The sequence below is a fragment of the Mobula birostris genome, chromosome 23, assembly GCF_030028105.1.
Source record: "Mobula birostris isolate sMobBir1 chromosome 23, sMobBir1.hap1, whole genome shotgun sequence".
NCBI lineage: Eukaryota > Metazoa > Chordata > Chondrichthyes > Myliobatiformes > Myliobatidae > Mobula > Mobula birostris.
The window spans coordinates 61,516,949-61,539,083 of record NC_092392.1 but is presented as its reverse complement, the minus strand read 5'-3'; the positions used below and the strand labels follow the sequence as shown (position 1 = coordinate 61,539,083).

General features: G+C 41.6%; 1 protein-coding gene across 1 annotated transcript in view; it reads left to right on the top strand.

The window, feature by feature from the left end:
- Positions 1-1,551: 1,551 nt before the first annotated feature.
- Positions 1,552-22,135, top strand: part of lta4h (leukotriene A4 hydrolase) — a 94,778-nt gene continuing 74,194 nt past the window's right edge. Inside the window, exons 1-3 of the mRNA XM_072241372.1 lie at positions 1,552-1,769; positions 9,165-9,295; positions 15,289-15,409. Of these exons, the coding sequence (XP_072097473.1) occupies positions 1,572-1,769; positions 9,165-9,295; positions 15,289-15,409 (450 nt within the window). The 5' untranslated portion in view covers positions 1,552-1,571. The remainder of the gene's footprint in view (positions 1,770-9,164; positions 9,296-15,288; positions 15,410-22,135) is intronic.

Genomic DNA, 22,135 nt, shown 5'->3' with positions numbered 1-22,135 from the left:
GAGTGGAAATAGGGCTGGGAGGCGAAATGGCTGTAGATGATGGAAGCTAAGAGGAAAGGAAGAGGGAGCATGGAATCAAATAAGAGAGGTTGACAGGCAGATGGGAACAGTGGGGGGAAGGGAACCTAGTGGGAGTGTGTAGGTGATGGATAGATGGACTAGATGGAGGAAGGGGGAAATAAGCAGGCTGATGAGCAGCTAAAGGATGGGATGATCAGTGAAAAAAGTGATAGAAAAAAAATAAAGAAAAAAGGAGGCAGATTACCTGAAATTGGACAATTTAGTATTTGTGCCATGAAGTTGTAGACTACCCAGGTGGAACATGAGGTACTGCTCTCCTACTTTGTGTTTGGCATGCTGGTAAAGGAAGCTGTGGACAGGCAGGTCAGTGTGAAAAAGGGAATGGGAATTAAAATGGCTGGCAACTGGATGCTCCAGATATCAATGGATTGCGGGCACTCAGCAATTCACCACATCTGTATGCCTTCGTATGTAGAGGAAGCCACATTGAAAGCACCAAATGCAATAAACAATGTCAGACGTGGTGCATGCTAATCTCTGTTAAACTTAAAGAGTAGATTTAAATTCCCTTAAATATAGAGGACCAATGAATGATCTGTTTGGGATGACTAAAGGACAGGGAGCAATGAATAGCAGAAAATTGCAGTTGCTGGAAACTAGAAATGCAATTCTGAATATGCAGATCAGGACAGGGCGATATGTGGCAGGGAAAAATGTTAACGTTTTTGAAGAAGGGGATGAAATATCTGGCTGGATGTACTGTAGGTACACAAATACTGAAGGATCAAAGATCAACTTTATTTGCTATATGCATTTACATATATTATGAACTGACTGTGGTGTGTTGGCACAATGTGCAACAATTCCAAAAAATAAAGAATTATATGAAAATCAGTTAGAGGTTATAGTATGGCTATGTAATAAAATGTGAATAACAGCATGCAAACAGCATTATAAAAAGTATTATGTGGTGAGGGAAACAAAGTTAAGGGAATGAAACACCTGATCTGTTAGGCATTTACAGTTCTGATTAAGTGATATTCTAAATGAGAGAGAGGATATTCTCCATTAGGGAAAACAAGAGTTAACTTATATTTTCGATTATATAGGGCCTTGGTGAAATCACACCTAAGGTATCGTGTGCAATTTGGTTTCCTGAAAGTAGTCTTTCAAAAGAGAGGATATTCTTACTACAGGGGAAGTGTAGCTTAGACTCAGAAGGGTGACAGGTCAATTATATGAAGAGATTGGACAGGTTTGTTCTCTACTCTTTGGAGTTTATAAAAATGAGAGATAAATCATTGAAATGTACAACATTCTTACAAGGCTCGACGAGGAAGATATGTGGATCTTCCAAGGCTTTCAGGTACCCACCATGACCGTAAACCCTTTGGGAACTCGCGTCCTCAGCACAAAGCTCAACTCGTGCGATCCCTCCCGCGCTGCGAGGTTTGCAAGGTCTGATGGGAAATTGGCGTCCTTCATCCAATCAGAGGGCGGGCGCCGGCGGTGATGCGCGCGCACAGCGGCAGTCGGCAGTCGGCAGCGAGATGGAGCAGCAGCGGCAGTGCCAGCACCAGCACCCCCAGCCCCAGCCCCAGCCCCGGGACAGCACCTCCTTCACGGACCCGTCTGGCTGGACCACACGGCACCTGGCGCTGACACTGCGTGTAGATTTTGAGTCCCGCCGGCTGCAAGCCCGTGCCGCGCTGACGGTCGAAGCGCTGCGGGATGGGCTGTCCTGTCTGGTAGGTGCCGTCCGGGGTGGGGAACGGCGAGGGAGCGGAGCTTCTTCCCGGGGTGGGGAACGGCGAGGGAGCGGAGCTTCTTCCCGGGGTGGGGAACGGCGAGGGAGCGGAGCTTCTTCCCGGGGTGGGGAACGGCGAGGGAGCGGAGCTTCTTCCCGGGGTGGGGAACGGCGAGGGAGCGGAGCTTCTTCCCGGGGTGGGGAACGGCGAGGGAGCGGAGCTTCTTCCCGGGGTGGGGAACGGTGAGGGAGAGGAGCTTCTTGCCGGGGTGGGGAACGGTGAGGGAGCGGAGCTTCTTCCCGGGGTGGGGAACGGTGAGGGAGCGGAGCTTCTTCCCGGGGTGGGGAACGGTGAGGGAGAGGAGCTTCTTGCCGGGGTGGGGAACGGTGAGGGAGCGGAGCTTCTTCCCGGGGTGGGGAACGGTGAGGGAGCGGAGCTTCTTCCCGGGGTGGGGAACGATGAGGGAGAGGAGCTTCTTCCCGGGGTGGGGAACGGTGAGGCAGCGGAGCTTCTTCCCAGGGTGGGGAACGGTGAGGGAGCGGAGCTTCTTCCTGGGGTGGGGAACGGTGAGGGAGCGGAGCTTCTTCCCGAGACCGGTGTACGGTACTACCGGCCCTGGCTTGTCCTGGGCTGCCCTTCGGCCCCGGTCCTCGGCCTCGCCTTCCCTCTGTAGACGGGCGAGCGATGGGAGAGATTGGTGACGGCTGGCAGGTTGAACGAGGTGGGATGAAATGGGATGTTGGGGCTGCGGTAACTTTTGGAGAGCGCTGAGACCCGGAGGTTGGTGTGGTTCCTATATAGTTCTTGTATGGTGGTCTTTTGTTGCCCTAGTTGCGTCCCCCTGTGTATTAGGTTGCAAATATATTATTATGATGCCTCTATCGCCTTAGAAGAAGGTGTCGCATAAGGCGCATGGATGAGCTTTAAGGTGCTTTGCTCACTAAATCTTGATCTTTTCTTTCATTGCCAAACAAACAACACAGTATAGTTCTTGTGTCAGGAGGAGAATGCAGTGGTGCTTCAGTGAACTGGTTTGATCTGGACGTCTGGTGTGCCAATCTGTAGGCGTTCTCCAAGTGGGTTCTTGTCCGTCTCCCAAATTTGTGCTGGCTGGAAGGTTGATTGGCCCATAAATTATTCATAGTCTATGTGGCCGGTAGTGGAATCAGAAGTTTAGAGGCATCTGGGAGACAATAGCCTTCGAGACAATGTGTGGAAGAATTGAATCGACGAGAGAGGCTTGGTATGATGAATGACTTCCCGCAGTATCAGAAAGAAATATATAAAAATATGAAAATGTAATCAATGAACTGTTCAACTTAATCCCTGTAATCACTTTCCCTCGTTTCGAATGTTACTCCTCATAAGGTTGGGAGGGGTGTTACTAGGAATATTTTCTCAGTGTGGTTGCAACCTGAAGGAGTGCTGGAGGTAACACCTGTCAACGCTGAATATTTAGAAAAACACTTGAAATGTTATGGCTATTTTCTGACTTCTGGGAAATATCTTTAATAAAGACAGGTGTTTTATGCTGTGTTCACTTACGAACTGGTTGGACAGGTCTTATTTTTGCCTATTATGTCTTTTAATTTGCAATTGCTATTTGTCTTGGTAACTGATGCTTTTTTTCTCTCTTGTGCAATCTGCTGGCAGTTAATCAGCATTATTTGTTCCTCTATGCCAAAGAACTGTTGATAGGATCTCAGTTCCTAAGTTGCAGCGAAACTGCTTCCATTTATGTGTTTAAACAATTAACTTTGCTAAAACTGGGGATGTGGCAGGTTTGGGGAAAAATGTTTCCTTTTAAAATTCTGCAGTTTGTGTATTGTCAATGAAATTTAAAATCATTTTTGAAAGCTGGATTTGAAAAGCATTGACAGATATTAAAGAATTGTGTGGTCAGCGCTTTAGTAAACTTGATTGAAAGCACACTTCTGTCTGGTCATCCCTTTTAATAGGATTTTTGGGAAAATTGCGTCAGAGCACCTGAGAAAACTCAAAGCATTTACTGTGGAGTAAGCAATGAGTTAATTTTGACAACTTGTTGGATTGACCCTTGGATTGTACATTTTGATTTGATATTATCTTTCTGAAATTTGCTGACATCAAAAAGGGGCAATAAATTGTAGATGTCAATATTTTATTACATTGTAAAAAAAATGTCAATGTAGACACTTTATTACATTGTAAAAAAAATGTCAATGTAGACACTTTATTACGATTCATAAAAAGTCTGCAATTTATTAAACTTCTTTCCAAGTCCCACTCCTACCTAACTGTAAACCTCTGAAAACCTTGCTGTGTTAAAATCTTGCCACAGATTAATTGAATGGTACCATTCCCAAAAGACCCTTGGTTCTGCAAAAATAATTACTGTATAACAGTAAACAGCTTTCTGTAGCAGTGTGCTACACACAGCGCTAGAATAAGCACACGGAGTCGGTGAGTTAGAGTTGCGATGAAAGAGATTTATTCAAACTTCGCGGCCTGCTTTAAAACCTTCCCGTTCCCGCCCTCCCTGGGCGAGACTGCTGTGGGAAATGCATAATCGCAGACCCTTTCCGCGCGCAGGATTTTCCCCTGCTGGTGAAGGTGGCCTGGCGCTCTTTTTGGGGCCGGCCCTCTGCCTGCGCGCATTGTTGTGAGCCGGTTCGTGTGTGCCAGAAAGTGGGTCGCCACATACCCACCCCCCTCCCCCAGATCCGGCAATACTTCCCCAATGTCCACAGTCTGGATCGGCCTCTGTTTGGGAGGTCTGCCCCTGCGCCGCGGTGCCTGAGCCTGGACCGGCTGCGCCAAGTCCACATGGGCCGGTTTGAGTGGGTCCACTGTGAAAACCTCCTCTCTCCCTGCAATGTCCAGCACGAATGTGGACCCGTTGTTACTGATCACCTTAAACGGCCCCTCGTAGGGCCGCTGTAGCGGTGCCCGGTGTCCGTCCCGTCGTACAAAAAGAAACTTGCAGTTCTGCAGGTCTTTGGGTACGCAGGACGGGCTCTGTCCGTGCTGTGAAGTGGGGATGGGGGCCAGGTTACCGAGCCTCTGACGTAGTCTGTCCAGGACTGCTGTGGGCTCTTCCTCTTGTCCCCCTTGGGGCTGGTATGAACTCTCTTGGGACAACCAGGGGTGCGCCATACACCAACTCGACCGACGAGGTGTGCAGATCCTCTTTGTGTGCCGTGCGGATTCCGAGCAGGACCCGGGGAAGTTCGTCCACCCAGTTAGGCCCCTCCAGGCGGGCCATGAGAGTCGATTTCAGGTGATAGTGGAAATGCTCCACTAGTCTGTTCGACTGTGGGTGGTAGGCAGTTGCGTGGTGTGGCTGAGATCCTAAAAGGTTGGCCATAGCCGACCACAGGCTGGAGGTAATGTGGGCCAGTACCCCGAAGCGGGCTACCCAGGTTGCGATCAGTGCTCGGGCGCAGGATTTGGAGGTGGTGTCGGTGAGCGGGACTGCCTCTGGCCATCTGGTGAACCGGTCTATCATAGTTAGGAGGTACCGCGCTCCTCGTGACACTGGCAGGGGCCCCACGATATCCACATGGATGTGGTCGAACCTCCGGCGGGTGGGTTCGAACCGCTGCGGCGGAGCCTTGGTGTGCCGCTGCACCTTGGCCATTTGGCATGGCATGCACATTTTGGCCGATTCACTGACCTGTTTACGCAGTCCATGCCACACGAACCTGTTGGTGACCAACTGGACGGTTGTCCTGATGGAGGGGTGCGCTAAGTTGTGAATGGACTTGAAAACCCGCCGGCGCCAGGCTGCTGGGACGACGGGGCGGGGTTGATCGGTAACTATGTCACATAGTAGGGTCCTCTCACCTGGGCCTACGGGGAGGTCTTGGAGCTGCAAACCGGAGACTGCAGTCCTGTAACTGGGGATCTTAGCGTCTGCCTATTGTGCCTCTGCCAGTGCTGCATAGTCCACCCCCTGGGACAGGGCCTGTATGGTAGGTCTGGATAGTGTGTCCACCATGACGTTGTCCTTTCCAGAGACATGCCGGATGTCCGTCGTGTACTCGGAGATGTAGGACAGATGTCGCTGCTGGCGGGATGACCAGGGGTGGACACAAAACCTTGCTATGTTAAAATCTTGCCACAGATTAATTGAACGGTACCATTCCCAAAAGACCCTTGGTTCTGCAAAAATAATTACTGTATAACAGTAAACAGCTTTCCATTATTTTTTACTCTTGCAGACAAAAAGTCAGATAGGAGTCCAGTGCTAAGATTTTTAGTAAACTGAAGTCAAGAATTACAAAACAAAGTCCAAGTGATAGTTTTATAGTAGTTATACAAAATACTGTGTTTCGAATGTATAAAGGGCAAAAACAAACATTTCTGCGTGAGAAGGTGATCCCATTAAGGTGATTATGATCAGCCAAGTCATTGAAATGTATAGTGGATTCTGGTTGATTTGGATACATGGGAGCCAGTACATTTTGGCTTAATTAAGTGGCTGCCCCAATTAGCCAGTCTCATGAAATTATTAATAAGGTATTAAAAACAACGTACTATTTAACTGAGTAACAAATTATGTATTTAAATGCAATACAGAATAAATTGGAATGTAACCAAAACTACTGCACTATTGTAAAGCTACTATAAAGCTTAGTTCCTAATCGCTATTGACAGAAGAATTCATTCAGTGCATGCTGATGTGTTCTTTTGACTGTAAATGAACAAACTCAGCACAGACACCTAGTGCAGATAGTACTACTACTACGTCGACTCAAGCCTAGGGGGCCGGTGTCAGGCACGATGATGGACTCTCCACTTCTCCCTCATCAGTGTGTTCAGTTCATCTACATTAGCTGCGCCGCTGTCTTCTAGGAGCGTGTTGACCATAGTCTTGGGAGGGCGCCCAGGGTTCATCCTCCCGTGCTTGGGCTCCCATATGATGACTAGGCTGGCGGGTAGCTCGGGGTGGCGTAGACAGTGCCCCACTAGTTGCAGTCTTCTCGCCTTTATTTTAGTGGAGAGCATTAGTAGGTTGTTATAGAGCTCAACGTTCGTCATGTGCTATTGCCAACTCACATCAAGGGCCATCCGGAGCATTCGTGTATAGCAACCATCTAGAGACTTTCGCATCGTCTTGGTGAGTGTCCACGTCTCGCATCCGTACGTGAGAATGGTGAGGTAGTAGGTTGCCTCCAAACAGGGCCTATGATAATTGCATCCTTCAAATCTTCACTTTAATTGTAACAGTCAAGATGATTGTTAATATCTTAATTCTTCCTAGTACCTAACTTGTTGAAGTAGTGAAATCATTTCATTTTCACTCCCAGCCATTTCTGGCATCTCCAAACCTGAATGGTTGAAGCCACAGTGAGTAAAACAGTTCTGAATTGTCTTGCTGTTTATTACTGGCCAACTATCAGTGACAAAAATCACTGCTTTTTGAACACAAACATGCAAGTGAAGCTCTTTAAAAGCTATTTGCTCTAAGCCAGGTATACTGTTTGATGGCCATGCGACACGCAGGCACTGACATTAGCTAGCAAGTGTTCAGTAACAGTCTCCTGTCTCAAATAAGCAAAGGGAATCCTGGCTATTTTCTTGATTTGTTTTTGTTCTTTAAGAGTTGTCCCAAGTAAGATTGACTGTTGGTCCAGTGAACCAGATTCCACTGTATTGTGAAGAGCTGAGGTTCTAAGATTCTATAGATCTCTAAGAGTATCACCTACTCAATTATGCCAACCATAATGTTTTCCCATTATCCTATTTTTTTGCTGTCCACAAGTGATGTGAAGCATAGTCCACTAATATCTCAATCCTTTTATACAAGATATTTCTGATGTTAAAAGCCAAAGTTCTTACTTTAGGAGAAAATCCTCCACAATACTTACATATTTCAATCCCAGTATAGTTTATTCAAAATTTCTACTGGTTTATTATTTAAAAGTTGTCTTTGATTTAGGTTTAATGTTGTGCCTAAAAAGATGCATCTAATCTTGACAAATTCACAATGGAATGGTACTGTTTCAATTAAACTAAAACATACTGTCAAAAGAAAAATGAAAAAATCTGCAGATGTAGGAAATCCAAACCCCATGCACACAATGCTGGAGGAATTCAGCAGGCCGGCAGCATCTTTGGAGAAGAGTACAGTCGATGTTTCCGGCTGAGGTCCTTCTTCAGCACCCTGATGAAGGGTCTGGGCCGGAAACATTAATTATGCTCCTTTTCATAGATGCTGCATTTTGTGTGTTACTTTCAAAAGGAATATTTCGTGAGTTGTGATGATATGTTTGTTTGAAAACAATTGACTTAATCTTAAAAAGTGAAGTTGGATACATAGTCAACATGGTTTTATGGAAGGTAAATCATGTTAGGTAAATTTTCTTGAATTTGAGGATGTAATGAGAGTTGGTAGAGGTGAAACAGAATGCAGGGTACTTACATTTTCAAAAGGCCAAGTAAGAGACTGCTGCATACATTTGAAGTTCACAATATCAGGAAATGTTAGAATGGAGTGAAAATTGGCTATCTCATCGAAAACAGAATTGGAATACATAGAAGGATCTTTGTGCATGAATCTCTAAAAAGCTAGCAGGTAGGTCTAACAAGTAGTTAAGGCAAACAGCATTTTGGACTTCATTGTAAAAGGATTGGAATTTAAAGATGAGATGTTGTAATTGTACAGGGTATTGGTGAGGCTCCATCTGGAATACTGTGTACAGTTTTAGTCCCTTTACCTAAAAACAAAAGCTACAGTAACATTGGTGATGGTACCAAGGAGAGTCACAAGGCTGATTCATGGTTTAGAGGGTTGATATTCCAAGACGGAGTAATTTGGGCCCATATTCCTTAGAGTTCAGAAGAATGACCTTGTTCAAACATGTAATATCCTGAGGAGCTTGACAGGATAGATGTTGGGATGTTTTCACTAGTGTAAGGAGTCTTGAAGAAGGGAATATAGTGATAAAATAAGGGACCAGTCATTTAAAAGTGAGCTAATTAGAATGTGTTCTTGCTCAGGGTGGTGAATCTCTGCAATTCTCTGCCTGGCATGTGGTGGAAGCTGGATCTTCAGAAGTATTTAAAGTGGCTGTGGATAAATGTTTGATTATAGAAGAGTATATCGAAATAGCTTAGAAGAGTAGTTGATGGTAACTTATATCAGCCATAATTGAATAAAATGGTGGGGCAGCGTCGAAGAACATGACGGTCTTCTCCTATTTGCTTGCGTTCTTGTGATGTAGTTAATTTGCAGGAAAAGGTTTTCACTTGCTCTCATGAAGTAAAACAATATTTTAATGGCACTTATATCATTTTCACAATTTAAATGGTGCATCCACAAAGTTAATTTAATTACCACCTTGTAAAACTCAGAAAATAATGTGTAATTTTCCATACTTTATGGATTCAGTATTTGTATTTTATTTACAGATCTTGGATACTCGAGACCTTGAAATAATCAAGGCTACTAGCAATGGACTTGAAGCAAAGTTTTCACTTGGAGATGAGCACAGCTTTAAAGGAACACCCTTGACCATTTCCTTTCCATTTGAATTATTACGGTATGGATATTAACTGTTGAAATCCTAATTTGGCTCATGAACATCAATTGTACTAAGCAATTTCATGGCAGTGCAGATGTAAGTGAAGAGATGGGGTTAAATGTTGCAGGTTATAGAGATCTGATCTAATTTTAAAAGCTTTCATTATGTCCTTTATTTTATCTTCTTTTATAAGCTTCTGTGTTCCGCTTCAAAATGGAAACTGCCTGTATAGTACTTGCTGCAGTTACATAAGTATATAGAACAGTATAGCAAAGAACGCTATGACATTGGACAAGCTGAGCATGGCCTTGGATTTAAAATTTCTGCTCATGAATAACTCCCAAACTGAATTGGATATGAAAGCAAGTCAGTTGGAAGATGAGTAAGAGAATTCTCGAATATTTATTATGAACATGTGAATAAAAAGAATAATCTCTGTCATTGGGATGTAAATTTCTCCAGTTTTCTATCAAACCATAATCAATTAAAAAGGAATTAATGAGTGTTGCCGAATGACTCGGAAGCTGCTGATTGGTTGAACTCTTGTCAATCAAAGGGTTTAAACAACAATTGAAGTCACCTCCCATCAGCAGCATATATTCATTTAAGTCTGGTAATAAACCAAATACATTTTTAAAAAAAGGATCATCTACATTAGGTCCGTATAGATTGACCAGGACAATTTTTCAATTACAAATTGTTCCTTTAATAATTAAAAATCTACCATTATTATCTGAGACAATGTCGTCTTGGATAAATAAAATATTAGATTTAATAAAAATAGATACTTCCTTTGTTTTATTTTGACAAGTAGCATGGCCCTTCCATGTTTTAAAAAGTCTATTTTGATCGCCCGTTCTGATATGCGTTTCTTGAACAAAAATTATATCTGGCTGGAATCGATTAATAACTTTAAAAGTCTTCCTTCGTTTAATAGGGTGATTCCAGCCACCTACATTCCAACTAATAACGTTTATCTGTTTAAGTACCATTGGATATTATTCTTAAACATGACAATACGCACATACCATTGCGGGCTAATCAAAGATGGCGGTGATGAATATAACCAAATAGAAAACAGGCATGCTCCGGAACTCCGTAATGGGAAAAAATACAGGAAGTGTGTGTGAAACAAATAAAATCCCACAATAAACCCCAAAATACAAAAATACCCCCAAACCTCCCACCATCCCCAAAGAAGGAAATCCGGCAAAAGAGAAAAAAAGCTGGAATGCATCCCCAAGAAGAAAAGCATAAGAATGGAATTCCACGTGCTGCTCAATTTAAATAATGATTGAAAGTTTTTTCTCTCAATTCCCCCCACCCCCTTACAAAGAAAATACGTAACCTTAAGGTAAGAAAGCCCAGCAAAGAAGAAAAAAATGTTTATACTTAATCATTGAAAATAAACTAGGGAATGCGAAAACTGTCTCCAAAGATGCCAAAGCAATACTACTAACCCAAACAGTTTAATCTCTAAAGAGAGAAAAGCAGCGCCATTATTCTTTAACTTACTACCTCAGTTAACAAAAGAACTAAAGCTAATTATCTATTACTAAACACTCCATAGTATAAGAAAAAAGTCGATATAAACTGTAAGCAAACTACCACTTAATAAAGAAAAATAGAAACAGATAACCAAACCAGTTCACAATCTATCCGCTGTATTAATTCACTCTGTATACTAAACAGTCTTCAAGAAAAAAGTCATTCTTTAGTCAAACCAAGAAGATCACCTCTTCTTTAAGTAATCCATCGATCAAAGGATATCTTCAGTATACCGAAATCTTCAAAGCCTGTTTTCTTTCAGAAAATTATTCAAAAACTCTAATATCCTTCATACATCAGCCGATTCCACAATAGAGTTGACAAAATCCGATGCCACTTGGGGATCCAAGAAGACACGACGGGTAGAATCTTTAGGAAATAACTTTAATCTCACTGAGTATCTCAGGGATGGAAAGAGGCTTTTTTCGTGCGATATTCATGACTGATATGAATTTGATCCATTGTTCCATAACTTCCTGTGGATAATCTTCATAAAAACGGATCTCGGAACCGTTAAATTTAAAAACTTTCTGTTTTCTTGCACATTTTATGATTTGGTCTTTAACTTTAAAGCGAAGAAAGTTGACTAAAATTGGTCGAGCTTTATCTGACGAAGTGAAAATTCTGTGAGCCCTTTCAATATCGGGAGGCTGAGATACAATATCTGGAAACAGAGATTGAAACAAATTGGCAAAATAATCCAATAAATTCCCATTCTCGGAACCTTCTTTAAGACCCACAATACGAATGTTATTCCTACGTAATCTTGCGTCTAAATCGACAATTTTGCGTTGAGCCTGTTCCAATCGGGTTGAAATATCCACAATCTGACGTTTCGATTCTTTAACTCATTATTCAAGGAAACAATATTTTCCTCAATAGTCTGTAAACTCTGTCGGAACGACTTCAACTCAGAAGTGTTATTGTCCATTTTGTTATCGAGACCCATCAACGCACGTTCCAAATGCTCAGCCCAGACAGGCATATCTTCTGATTTTTCTTTCGAAGTTTTTCCCTTTCCGTTGCTAGGTTCAAAAAGCTGTTTTCCACTTCTTGAAGGACACGACATGATGACCACTATTTCCCACCAAGATCCAAAAAATAAAAGTTGAATAATTCAAGGTTTAGTTTGGGGAAAAGGAGGAATTAAAGGCAGCCACAAAATTTATGTATTACTCCATCGAGCTACAGGCGGAAGTCCTCAGTAGTTTGATTTATGAAGGCCAATGTGCCAAAAGCTCTCTTTACTGCCCTAGCTACCTGTGATGCCACTTCCAAGTTATTATGGATCAGTATTTCCAGATCCCTCTGTTCTATCGCACTCCTTATTGCCCTTTCATTCACTGTGCAAGACCTGCCCTGGTTTGTCCTCCCAAAGTGCAACACCTCACACTTGTTTGCATCAGATTCCATTTACCATTTTCAGCACATGTTTCCAGCTGGACCAGATCCCACTGCAAGCTTTGATACCCTTTCTTACTGTCCACTGCACCCCCGATCTTTTTGTCATCTGCAAATTTGCTGATTCAGCTTACCACATTAACATTCAGATTATTGATATGTGACAAACAACAACACACCCAGTACCAATCTCTGGCTTCTTTCCCAAAGCTAGTGTGGAATCCAGTTTACTACCTCATCCTGAATGCCAATGCCTGAACCTGTTTGACCAGCCTGCCATGTCGGTCCTTGTAAAAGGCCTCGCTAAAGTCCATCTAAACAATATCTACTCCCTTTCATTCATCATCTTTCCTGGTAACTTCCTCAAAACTGTATATACCCTAGCATATACAAAGCCATGTTGACAATCCCTAATCAGACCGTACCTATGTGAATACTCCTATCTGGTCCCTTAAAATACCTTCCAATAACTTACCCACAACTGATGTCAGCCTCACCAGCCCATAATTTTCTGGCTTATTCTTAGAGCCTTTCTTAAACAATGGAACAACAATAGCTATTCTGTTACACATGGCTGATGTTTTAAATATCTGTTAGGGCCTGAGCAATTTCTGCACTAACCTCCCACAAGGTCCGAGGGGTTGAGGACTTGCAGGTACTGTTACCTCAAGGCAGCAGAACTGCTACTTCTGCAACCCAGTTCTGGTCCATTACCTCACTGCTGTTTCAACTCAGTTCTATGGAATGTCACTCTCCTGGGTAAATACAGATGCCAAAAATCCATTTGGATTTGTCCCATCTCTTCAGCTCCATCCATAGATGACCATGCTGATCTTCAAGTGGTCAAATTTTATCTCATGCTGTATTTTTACTGTTGATATCTGCACAAGCCTTTGGGATTCTCCTTCACTTTGTCTGCCAGAGCGACTTTGTGTGTTCTTTTAGTCCTCCTAGCAACTGCAACTAGCAGGGCATTGTCTACGCCACCCCGAGCTACCTGCCAGCCTAGTCATCATATGGGAGCCCAAGCATGGGAGGACGAACCCTGGGCACCCTCCCAAGACTATGGTCAACACGCTCCTAGAAGACAGCGACGCAGCTAATGTAGATGAACTGAACACACTGATGAGGGAGAGGGAGAAGTGGAGAGTCCGTCATCGTGCCGATGCCGGCCCCCTAGGGCTGAGTCGACATAGTCGTAGTACTAGTAGTAGTAGTAGTAGTTAGCCCTCCTGATTTCCCTTCTTTTGCTCTTGCACGACAAAAGTAAAGGGACACAACATTAGTGCAAGTTGAGAGAGAGTGAGAAAAGAAATAGAGCCATGAGGAATTGATATAAAAAAAATAATTTTGAACCTATGTAACCTCTGGCTACAAGAATAATTGGGACTGAATAGGAATTTTTGAACTGAAGTAAACTCTGCCTTCAGCAGTTAGCTAAAACCGGCTTATACCAGTTCTCCCTTGGTTTGCAGAGAGACATTGAAAGTTTGATAACATTGTACATTGTACCTTCATTTGAGTGGGGAGGAGGACTCACCGATAAGGACAGGAATGAACATCCATCTGTAATTAAGTCAGGGCCTAGCAAAGGGAATAACTGATAAGGACTGGACAGCACATCCATCTGTAATTAAGCCTTGATCTAGCTGTATCTGTAACTAAGTTTCTCACCAACAGACTTTGTGGGTGTACCAGTTCAAATGACATCTTGCAACAGTAATGTATGGGGCTTACTATGTATAAATATACGGCTGTAGCCGGAGAGGATGGGCCCACTTGTCGGATGGTGGCAGTACTTGCGTGCCGTCCCTCTGACAACTGGGTTTCAAACTTCTGCAGGAGGGTGCTCAATAAACTGTTGTAGCTATAAAAAGTTGGTCTCCCGAGTTTTATTCAGGTTCAACTTTAACAGCCAGAGATAGAGGTAGGGTTTTTTTAAGCCTGTTCAAGAAAGCGATGGCAGTTGAGAAGAATCTGTTGTTGAACCTTGAGGTTTTGTCTTCTGGCTCCTGTACTTTATGCCTGATGGCAGTATCCAGAACTGGTATAACCTAGATGGCAGAGGTCCCTAATGACTGAGACATCACCTCTTGTAGATGTACTTGATGGAGAAGTTGTATGTGTGATGGAACTGGTGTGTCCACTACTCTCTTTAGCTTCTTGCATTCCAGTCCTGCTGATGATGCAACCAGTCAGAATGCCTTCCAAAGTTGAGAAATGTATAAGAGAGCTTGGAATATAAAGGATAAAAAATGCACAGCAGCTGTAGGGAATTCGTTCCTCTGAGAGAATGAAGGACTAGAAGGAGTTGAAATAGTTGTGGAATAAAAAGCAGCAAATAACATTGTTCTGTTTCATAAAAACATAAAAAGAGCTTTCAAAGATAGTTAATCAAGAAATAATAACCATGCATTTAAAAAAAAAAGTTATGCAGTCATTCTGTTGTATCAGAAATTGTCTCAAATATATTACTTGATGGAATCATCACACAACAGGTTATTTGGATTTGAATATTGAGATTGCTAATTGCATGCAAAATCTTCCAGGAGAGCAATCATCGTAACAAGGTCACAAAGCTAATGTGGAAACTCTTGCATGAAAATAGAATCTTAAACCTGAAGTCATTTACAGAGATGTGAGGGGGAAAAGCTGTCTAAGCTGTATTACCAATTTAGTCTGAAACACAAAGTCAGAGATGCAATGATACATCTTCTAAAAAAGATGAGAGTGAGGACCCCCTGCACCTGATGGCCAACCTTTTGAAAGGTGTCTGCAGTGGTGGTGGAAACATTGGTTACAATCCATGTTCAGAATGTTTGGAATTCTGTCTGCCACTTAGTTTGGCCAAGTGTGGAATAGATTCTTGGAATGCAGGGAGATTGGGATGTATGTGGATCTGGAGGAGGGTGGAATTGAAGCAGATCTTGTTTAATTGTCAAGCAGGTTTGAGGTCGTCTTTGATTATTTTGTGGCCTTCTGTTTATTTTCTAGTCTGATTTCATATCCTTGGCATAAACCAAATTCTACTCTGTACTGATCTCTATAATTTCTAATCTTAGAGGCCAACAGGCAGTGGTGGAGGTATCATATGCAACATCTCCAAAATCTTCAGCTCTACAGTGGCTCACTGCTGAGCAAACTTCTGGGAAGAAACACCCTTACCTGTTCAGCCAATGTCAGGTATGATCATTATGAAAGTAACAAACTGTGTTTTTTTGGTCTTTGGGTGGGACGTAAATAATGCATCTGGGTATATTGTTGGTCCCAAGTTTGGATTGATGTTGAAATTGAGATCATTTTCACTATGTGATGTTTAACAATTGAACGTTGAGGAAATTGAGCTATCACATTACATGACCACAAAAACAGTCATTTTATTATTCGTTCTACTATCTTTGTGACCTAGGCATGTCTTGTTTCTTTTGATCTTAAAATGTTACACAATGATTTCCTCTAAGTTAACTGGTACAACTGCTGTGTTTGATAACTATTTCTAATGAGGTTAACTTGATGATTATCCTGATGTTGTGCTAGAACGGTTTTGGTAGGTGGTTCCTCTGAACTGCACCAGGAAAGGAAATGTGCAGATAGTGCCTATTTCCTCTGTGGCTGTACCCCTCAGCAACAAGTATACTGCTTTTAATACTGTTAGGGAGCATGACCTACCAGGGGAAAGCTGCAGCAGTCAGGTCTCTGGCAATCAGAGTCTGACTCTGTGGTTCAGAAGGGAAGGGGAGAGAAGAGGAGAGCAGTGGTGATGGGGGATCAATAGAGGAACAGACTGGAGATTCTGTGTATGTAAAAGAGACTTCCGGATAGTACTTTGCCTCCCAGGTGCCAGGATTAGAGATGTCTCAGATCGGGTCTGCAGCATTCTTATGGGGGAGGATGAGCAGCCAGAACTCGTAGTACACATTAGTACCAACTACATAGGTAGGACAAGGGATGAGGTGTTGAAAAAAGAATATGGGGTGATGAACCTCTCGCATGGGTTGGTATATGGAACAATGACATGGTCATTCCAGAGACTTGGCTGTCACAGGAGTAGGAATTGCTACTGGATGTAATGGAGTTTAGATGTTTCAAAAGGGACTGGGAGGAAGTAAAAAGTGGTGGGGGTGGCATTGCTAATCAGGGATAGTGTTGCAGCTGCAGAAAGGGAGGATGCTGTCCAAGTTGCATGCCATCCTGGACAATGTCTCCCATCCACTACATAATGTACTGGTTGGGCACAGGAGTACATTCAGCCAGAGACTCATTCCACCGAGATGCAACACAGAGCGTCATAGGAAGTCATTCCTGCCTGTGGCCATCAAACTTCACAACTCCTCCCTTGGAGCGTCAGACACCCTGAGCCAAAAGGCTGGTTCTGGACTTGGTTCCATCTGGCATAATTTACATATTATTTAATTATATATGGTTTTATATTGCTGTATTTATACTCTATTCTTGGTTGGTGCAACTGTAATGAAACCCAATTTCCCTCAGGATCAATAAAGTATGACTGTGACTATGTGGACCGATCCTCTACTGAGTGAGGGTGGAAGTTATAAACAGGAAGGGAGCAATCACTGTATTGGGAGTATTCTGTAGACACTGTAATAGTAACAGAGAATAGTAACTGAGGTGTAGATCTGGAGGCAGATTTTGGAAAGGTGCAAAAGGTTTTTTTGTAGGTACCAAAGGATATTGATAGGATGAAGAGCTGTGCTGAGAAACAGGAGATAGAGTTCAACCTGGAAAAGTGTGAAGTGATTCACTTTGGAAGGTTGAACTTGAAGGTAGAATTCAGGGTTAATGGCAGGATTCTTAGCAGTGAAGGGGAATGGAGGGTCCTTAGATCCCTCAAGTTGCCACACAAGTTGATAAAGTGGTTAAGATGGCATATGGTGTGCTAGTCTTCATTAGTTAAGGGATTGAGTTCAAAAGCCATGAACTAAAATTGCAGCTTTGTAAAACCCTGGTTAGACCACTCTTGGAGTATTGTTTTCAGTTCTGGTCCACTCATTATATGAATGTGAAGGCTTTAGAAAGTGTGCAGAGAAGATTTACCAGGATGTTGTCTGAATTGGAGAGCATGTGTTGCAAGGATGGTTTGAGCAAACCTGGACTTTTCTCTGGGGAGAATGCAGATGTGAGGTGACATGTTAGAACTGCTCAGGGTGCTAAGAGGCATAGATTGAGTATATAGCCAGAAACTTGTAGTTCTACTGATGCATGCTAGAAGTTGGAGCTTCAGGGGAATTAGAAACAGACCAGTTTGGGAAAATATCACTTGCAATTTCAAGCTGATATGAGAGACTGCTGTTCATTTATAAGCTTCATTCAGGATCATCAGATGATCCAAAGGAATATCTTAACTTTAATTAGACGTGTAACAGGTCAATACTCATAAAAACCTTAATCTGAGGCAGCAATTTTCAGTGTTCTCCGTTCGATGATACTCTCTTAACCATTGTACGTTTCAGTTAATAATTTAAATTCTGTTTCAGCATGTGTTGCTTCATTGACTAGCAAGCAAGGTTTTAAGTGTAACTGTACAATTTTAATTAGATCTTTCTCATTCTTCAGAGACTAATAAAATTATATTTCCTTTAAATTTTATGATTTAAATTCACTGAATATCGCTGATAACCTTGAAGTTTTTATATGAGCAGCAGTCTCTGGTATCTGCTTGGAATTGCAATAGATAATTTCCAAATTTTGGTTTATGCTTGCAATTCCCTTGAAGCTCCAATGTAAGCATGCAGCAGCTCCCATCATGAACTATATTGATGTTTATTTTCACATTTAAACCTGAGAACTGAGTTATCAAACGAAAAGGAAGCCACTTATAGTTTTATCTTCAGGATTAAGTGTTTCAAATGTAACTTGATACTTTAGCATAGTGGTTGCCAACCTTTTTAAGCCCAAGATCCCCCACCTCGGCCTCAGTGAAAGGCAAGATCAGCCCACTAAATCATTTAGTCACACACATGCGCATTGGGCAGAAAAGTCCAGAAGTAAAACCCCACAACCCAGAAACAAACTCTCTTTACAAACATTTTTCAATAGCTGGAGTATTGCTATATTATCATTATCTTAATTAGTATTACTTATTTTTATAATGCTCACATTACAACACCTTTAATTGTATGTTTCATTATTTAATTTTATTTCAACACGAAAAATAAATGAATAAAAATTGACTGTTGCACTCAGTGTGATGGCTGGGGCTGAATACTTTCTACTAGTTCCCTGAGACTTGGCTCATAACTACAGACAGTAAGTCTGAGACAGTCTGTGAGGTATCTGACAGTAAGACAGCTCCAGTACTTAGATTTCATAATTTTCATCTGTTGCAGCGCAGCGCCCTCACAAACCTTCTGACAGACTGAGTATTTGAATGGACAGTTTCCTTTGTTAGACTGAATGTTGAATCTGCCACGTTTTTCAGGTGTTCTGTATTGGTAAGCTGTTACTGAGACACTAGTATAAGTTATTCCCAGTTATTTCCATTTGGGGAATGTTGGAATTTAAAGGGGGAGAAGTGTTGCAAAGTGAACATTATAAAAATAAGTTAATACAAATTAGGATAATGGTAATACAGCAATTCCGTAGCTACGCGTCTACGGAAAGCTGTTTGTAAAGAGAGGTTGCTTCCGGGTTGCGAGGTTTTACTTCTGGTGTTTTCTACTGCGGTGCATGGCAAGGGAGCTATACACACATGCGCACTGGGCAGAAAGAACGGAACTAAAACCCTGCAACCCGGAAACAATCTCTCTTTACAAACAGCTTTTAGTAGCTGGAGTATTGCTTTATTATCATTATCCTAATTAGTATTACTTATTTTTATAATGCTCACATTACAATAGTATTTGTGTATTTATTTATTTTTCATTTTTTTTGGGATCTACTGGGAAAGTCTCAAAGATTGACCGGTTGGTGACCACTACTTTAGCTGAAAAAGAAACTTTTAGAAGAGTATCACAGAGTATCTATGTGGGATGGATAATTTGGACGTGCTCTCTTTCAACTAAAATTTAATTTGATCTGCCTTGATCCAATAGTTTCATAGAACATTGAATATAACAGTGCAGTCCAGGCCCTTCAGCCCACAATGTTGTGCTGACCTTTTAAGTTAATCTATGATCAATCTAACCTTTTGTTCCTACATAGCCCTCCATTTATCTATCATCCAAGTACCTATCTAAGAATTTCTAAAACGTCCCTAATATATCCATCACTACCACCACCCCAGTGGAACATTTCACGCACCCATCATTTTGCATTTTTAAAAAAAATACTTGCATCTGACATTTCACCCTCTTTCCCCCCCCCCCACCAAGCTTTCCTCCAATCACCTTAAAATTTTGCCCCCTCATGTTAGCTATTTCCACCCTGGAGAAAGTCCCTGGCTATCCACTACTTCTACATGTGCCTCTTGTGCATCTAAATCAAGTCATCTCTCATCCTTCTTTACCCCAAAGAGAAAAACACTAGCTTGCTCAATCTAAACTCAAGCCGTGCTCTAAACCAGGCAATGTCCTGATAAATCTCCTGAACATCCTCTCTAAAACTTACAAATCCTTCCTATAATTCTAGAACTGAATATAATACTCAGTCTGGTCAAACCAGGATTTTAGAGTTGTACTGTTTCCTTGAACTCAAGGTACTATTTACCATTACCAGGTGCTCTAACTCAATCCCCTAACTAATGAAGGCCGACACACCATACGCTGCCTTCATGATCCTTCATGGAGGGAGGAGAAGATGGCGGCGCGACGCAGCTCGCAGCAGCCACTCCGGTGAATGATATCTGTTATCTGTCGAGTGGGGTGCCATGCACAATCCTGATTTGATGTAGACAGATGTAAGAGCACGGAGGAACATCTTGTGAAACTTCTGAAATGCCTGTTTCGCTGCCACTGCTACTGTGTGATCCGGAATCTCCAGAGGGGAAGGCCCCAAGTCCTTGGCTTTGCTTGTTGCTTAGTGGCCGGGATGAGGTCAGAGATGGTGCTCGGTGTCGGAGGGCTGGTCGGAGGCTCGAAGTTTTCAGACGGACTCAGAGTTGGCTGCGGTCGGGTGCTTCCAATGCATCAGCAAGTTTGCAGCGCTTCTGTCTGCGTGAGATGATGGGGCTATCGGGACTTGAGACTTTTTTTTTACCATGCCCATGGTCTGCTCTTTATCAAATTACGGTATTGCTTTGCACTGTTGTAACTATATGTTAAAATAGTTGTTTGCGTTATATGTTAAAATGTTGTTTGCGTTATATGTTAAAATTACGTGGTTTTGTCAGTTTTAGTCTTGGTTTGTCCTGTGTTTCCGTGATATCTTTCTGGAGGAACATTGTATCATTTTTTAATGCATGCATTTCTAAATGAGAATAAACGAGGACTGAGTGGCCTCATAATCTAATCTATCAATTTGTGTGGCAATTTAGAGGGAGCTGTGGGCACGGACCCCAAAATCCTGCTTTTTCTTCACTGCTAAGAATCCTGCTGTTAACTCTAAATTTTGCTTTCAGATTCAACCTTCCAAAGTGAATCACCTCACACTTTTCTTTTTTTTAATATAATTTTTATTAAATTTTCAAAAAGGATACATGAAAAGATAAAGTCTACCCACCCCCCTCCCCTTAACCCTCCCCCCCACCATATATAGTCCTACCTAAAAAGAAAGGAAGAGAAAAAAAAGAAAAGAGCCGCCTGGGTATTGGAAGGTTTCCACATGCTCCATGGGATTCAAAATAAATTTGGTATAATTATTTGTTACTTTCCCCAAGTAACCAAAATCTTTATCGGAGCACTTAAATATGCCATCCTACCTTTTGTAAATAAGGGTGCCAAATATTGAAAAATGTTACATATTTATCTCTTAAATTATAAGTAATTTTTTCAAGTGGAATAGAACTAGCCATTTCATTATTCCAACGATCCATACTTAAATACGAATCAGATTTCCAAGTAACTGTTATAGTCTTCTTAGCTACTGCCAATGCAATTTTTATAAATTCTTTCTGATATTTATTCAATTTAAGTTTCGGTTTTATCCCTTCAATATCACCTAATAGAAATAATACAGGATTATGTGGAAGTTGAATTCCAGTAATTTGTTCCAATAAGACTCTTAAATTTATCCAAAAGGGTTGAATTTTAAAACAAGACCAAGTAGAATGTAAAAAAGTACCAATTTCTTGATTACACCGAAAACACTTATCAGATAGATTTGAATTTAATCTATTTATTTTTTGTGGTGTAATATATAATTGGTGTAAAAAATTATATTGTACTAATCTAAGTCGAACATTTATTGTATTTGTCATACTGTCAAGACAAAGTCTTGACCAATTTGTTTCATCAATATTAATATTCAGATCTGTTTCCCATTTTTGCTTTGACTTATGGATTCCTTGTTTAATTGTCTGTTCTTGAATCAAATTATACATACAAGAAATAAATTTTTTAATTTTCCCTTTTTGAATTAAAATTTCAATTCATTAGGCTTTGGCAAAAACATTGTTTGACCCAGCTTACCTATTAAGTAAGCCCTTAATTGAAAGTAACAAAAGAAAGTATTATTAGATATTTTATATTTATCCTTTAATTGTTCAAATGACATCAATATACCTCGCTCAAAACAGTCTCTTATAAATTTAATCCCTTTTTGGTACCAATTATATAAAAGTTGATTATCCATTGTAAAAGGAATAAGTCTGTTTTGGAACAAAGGTCTCCTTGCTAATAGAGATTTCTGTGTTTCCTTATCAACATTTATCTTATTCCATAGATCAATCAAATGTGTTAATATAGGAGATTCTTTCTTTTCCCGTATCCATTTGGATTCCCATTTATATATAAAATCTTCAGGTTTATTTCCTCCTATCTTGTCTAGTTCTATTTTAATCCATGCTGGTTTTTG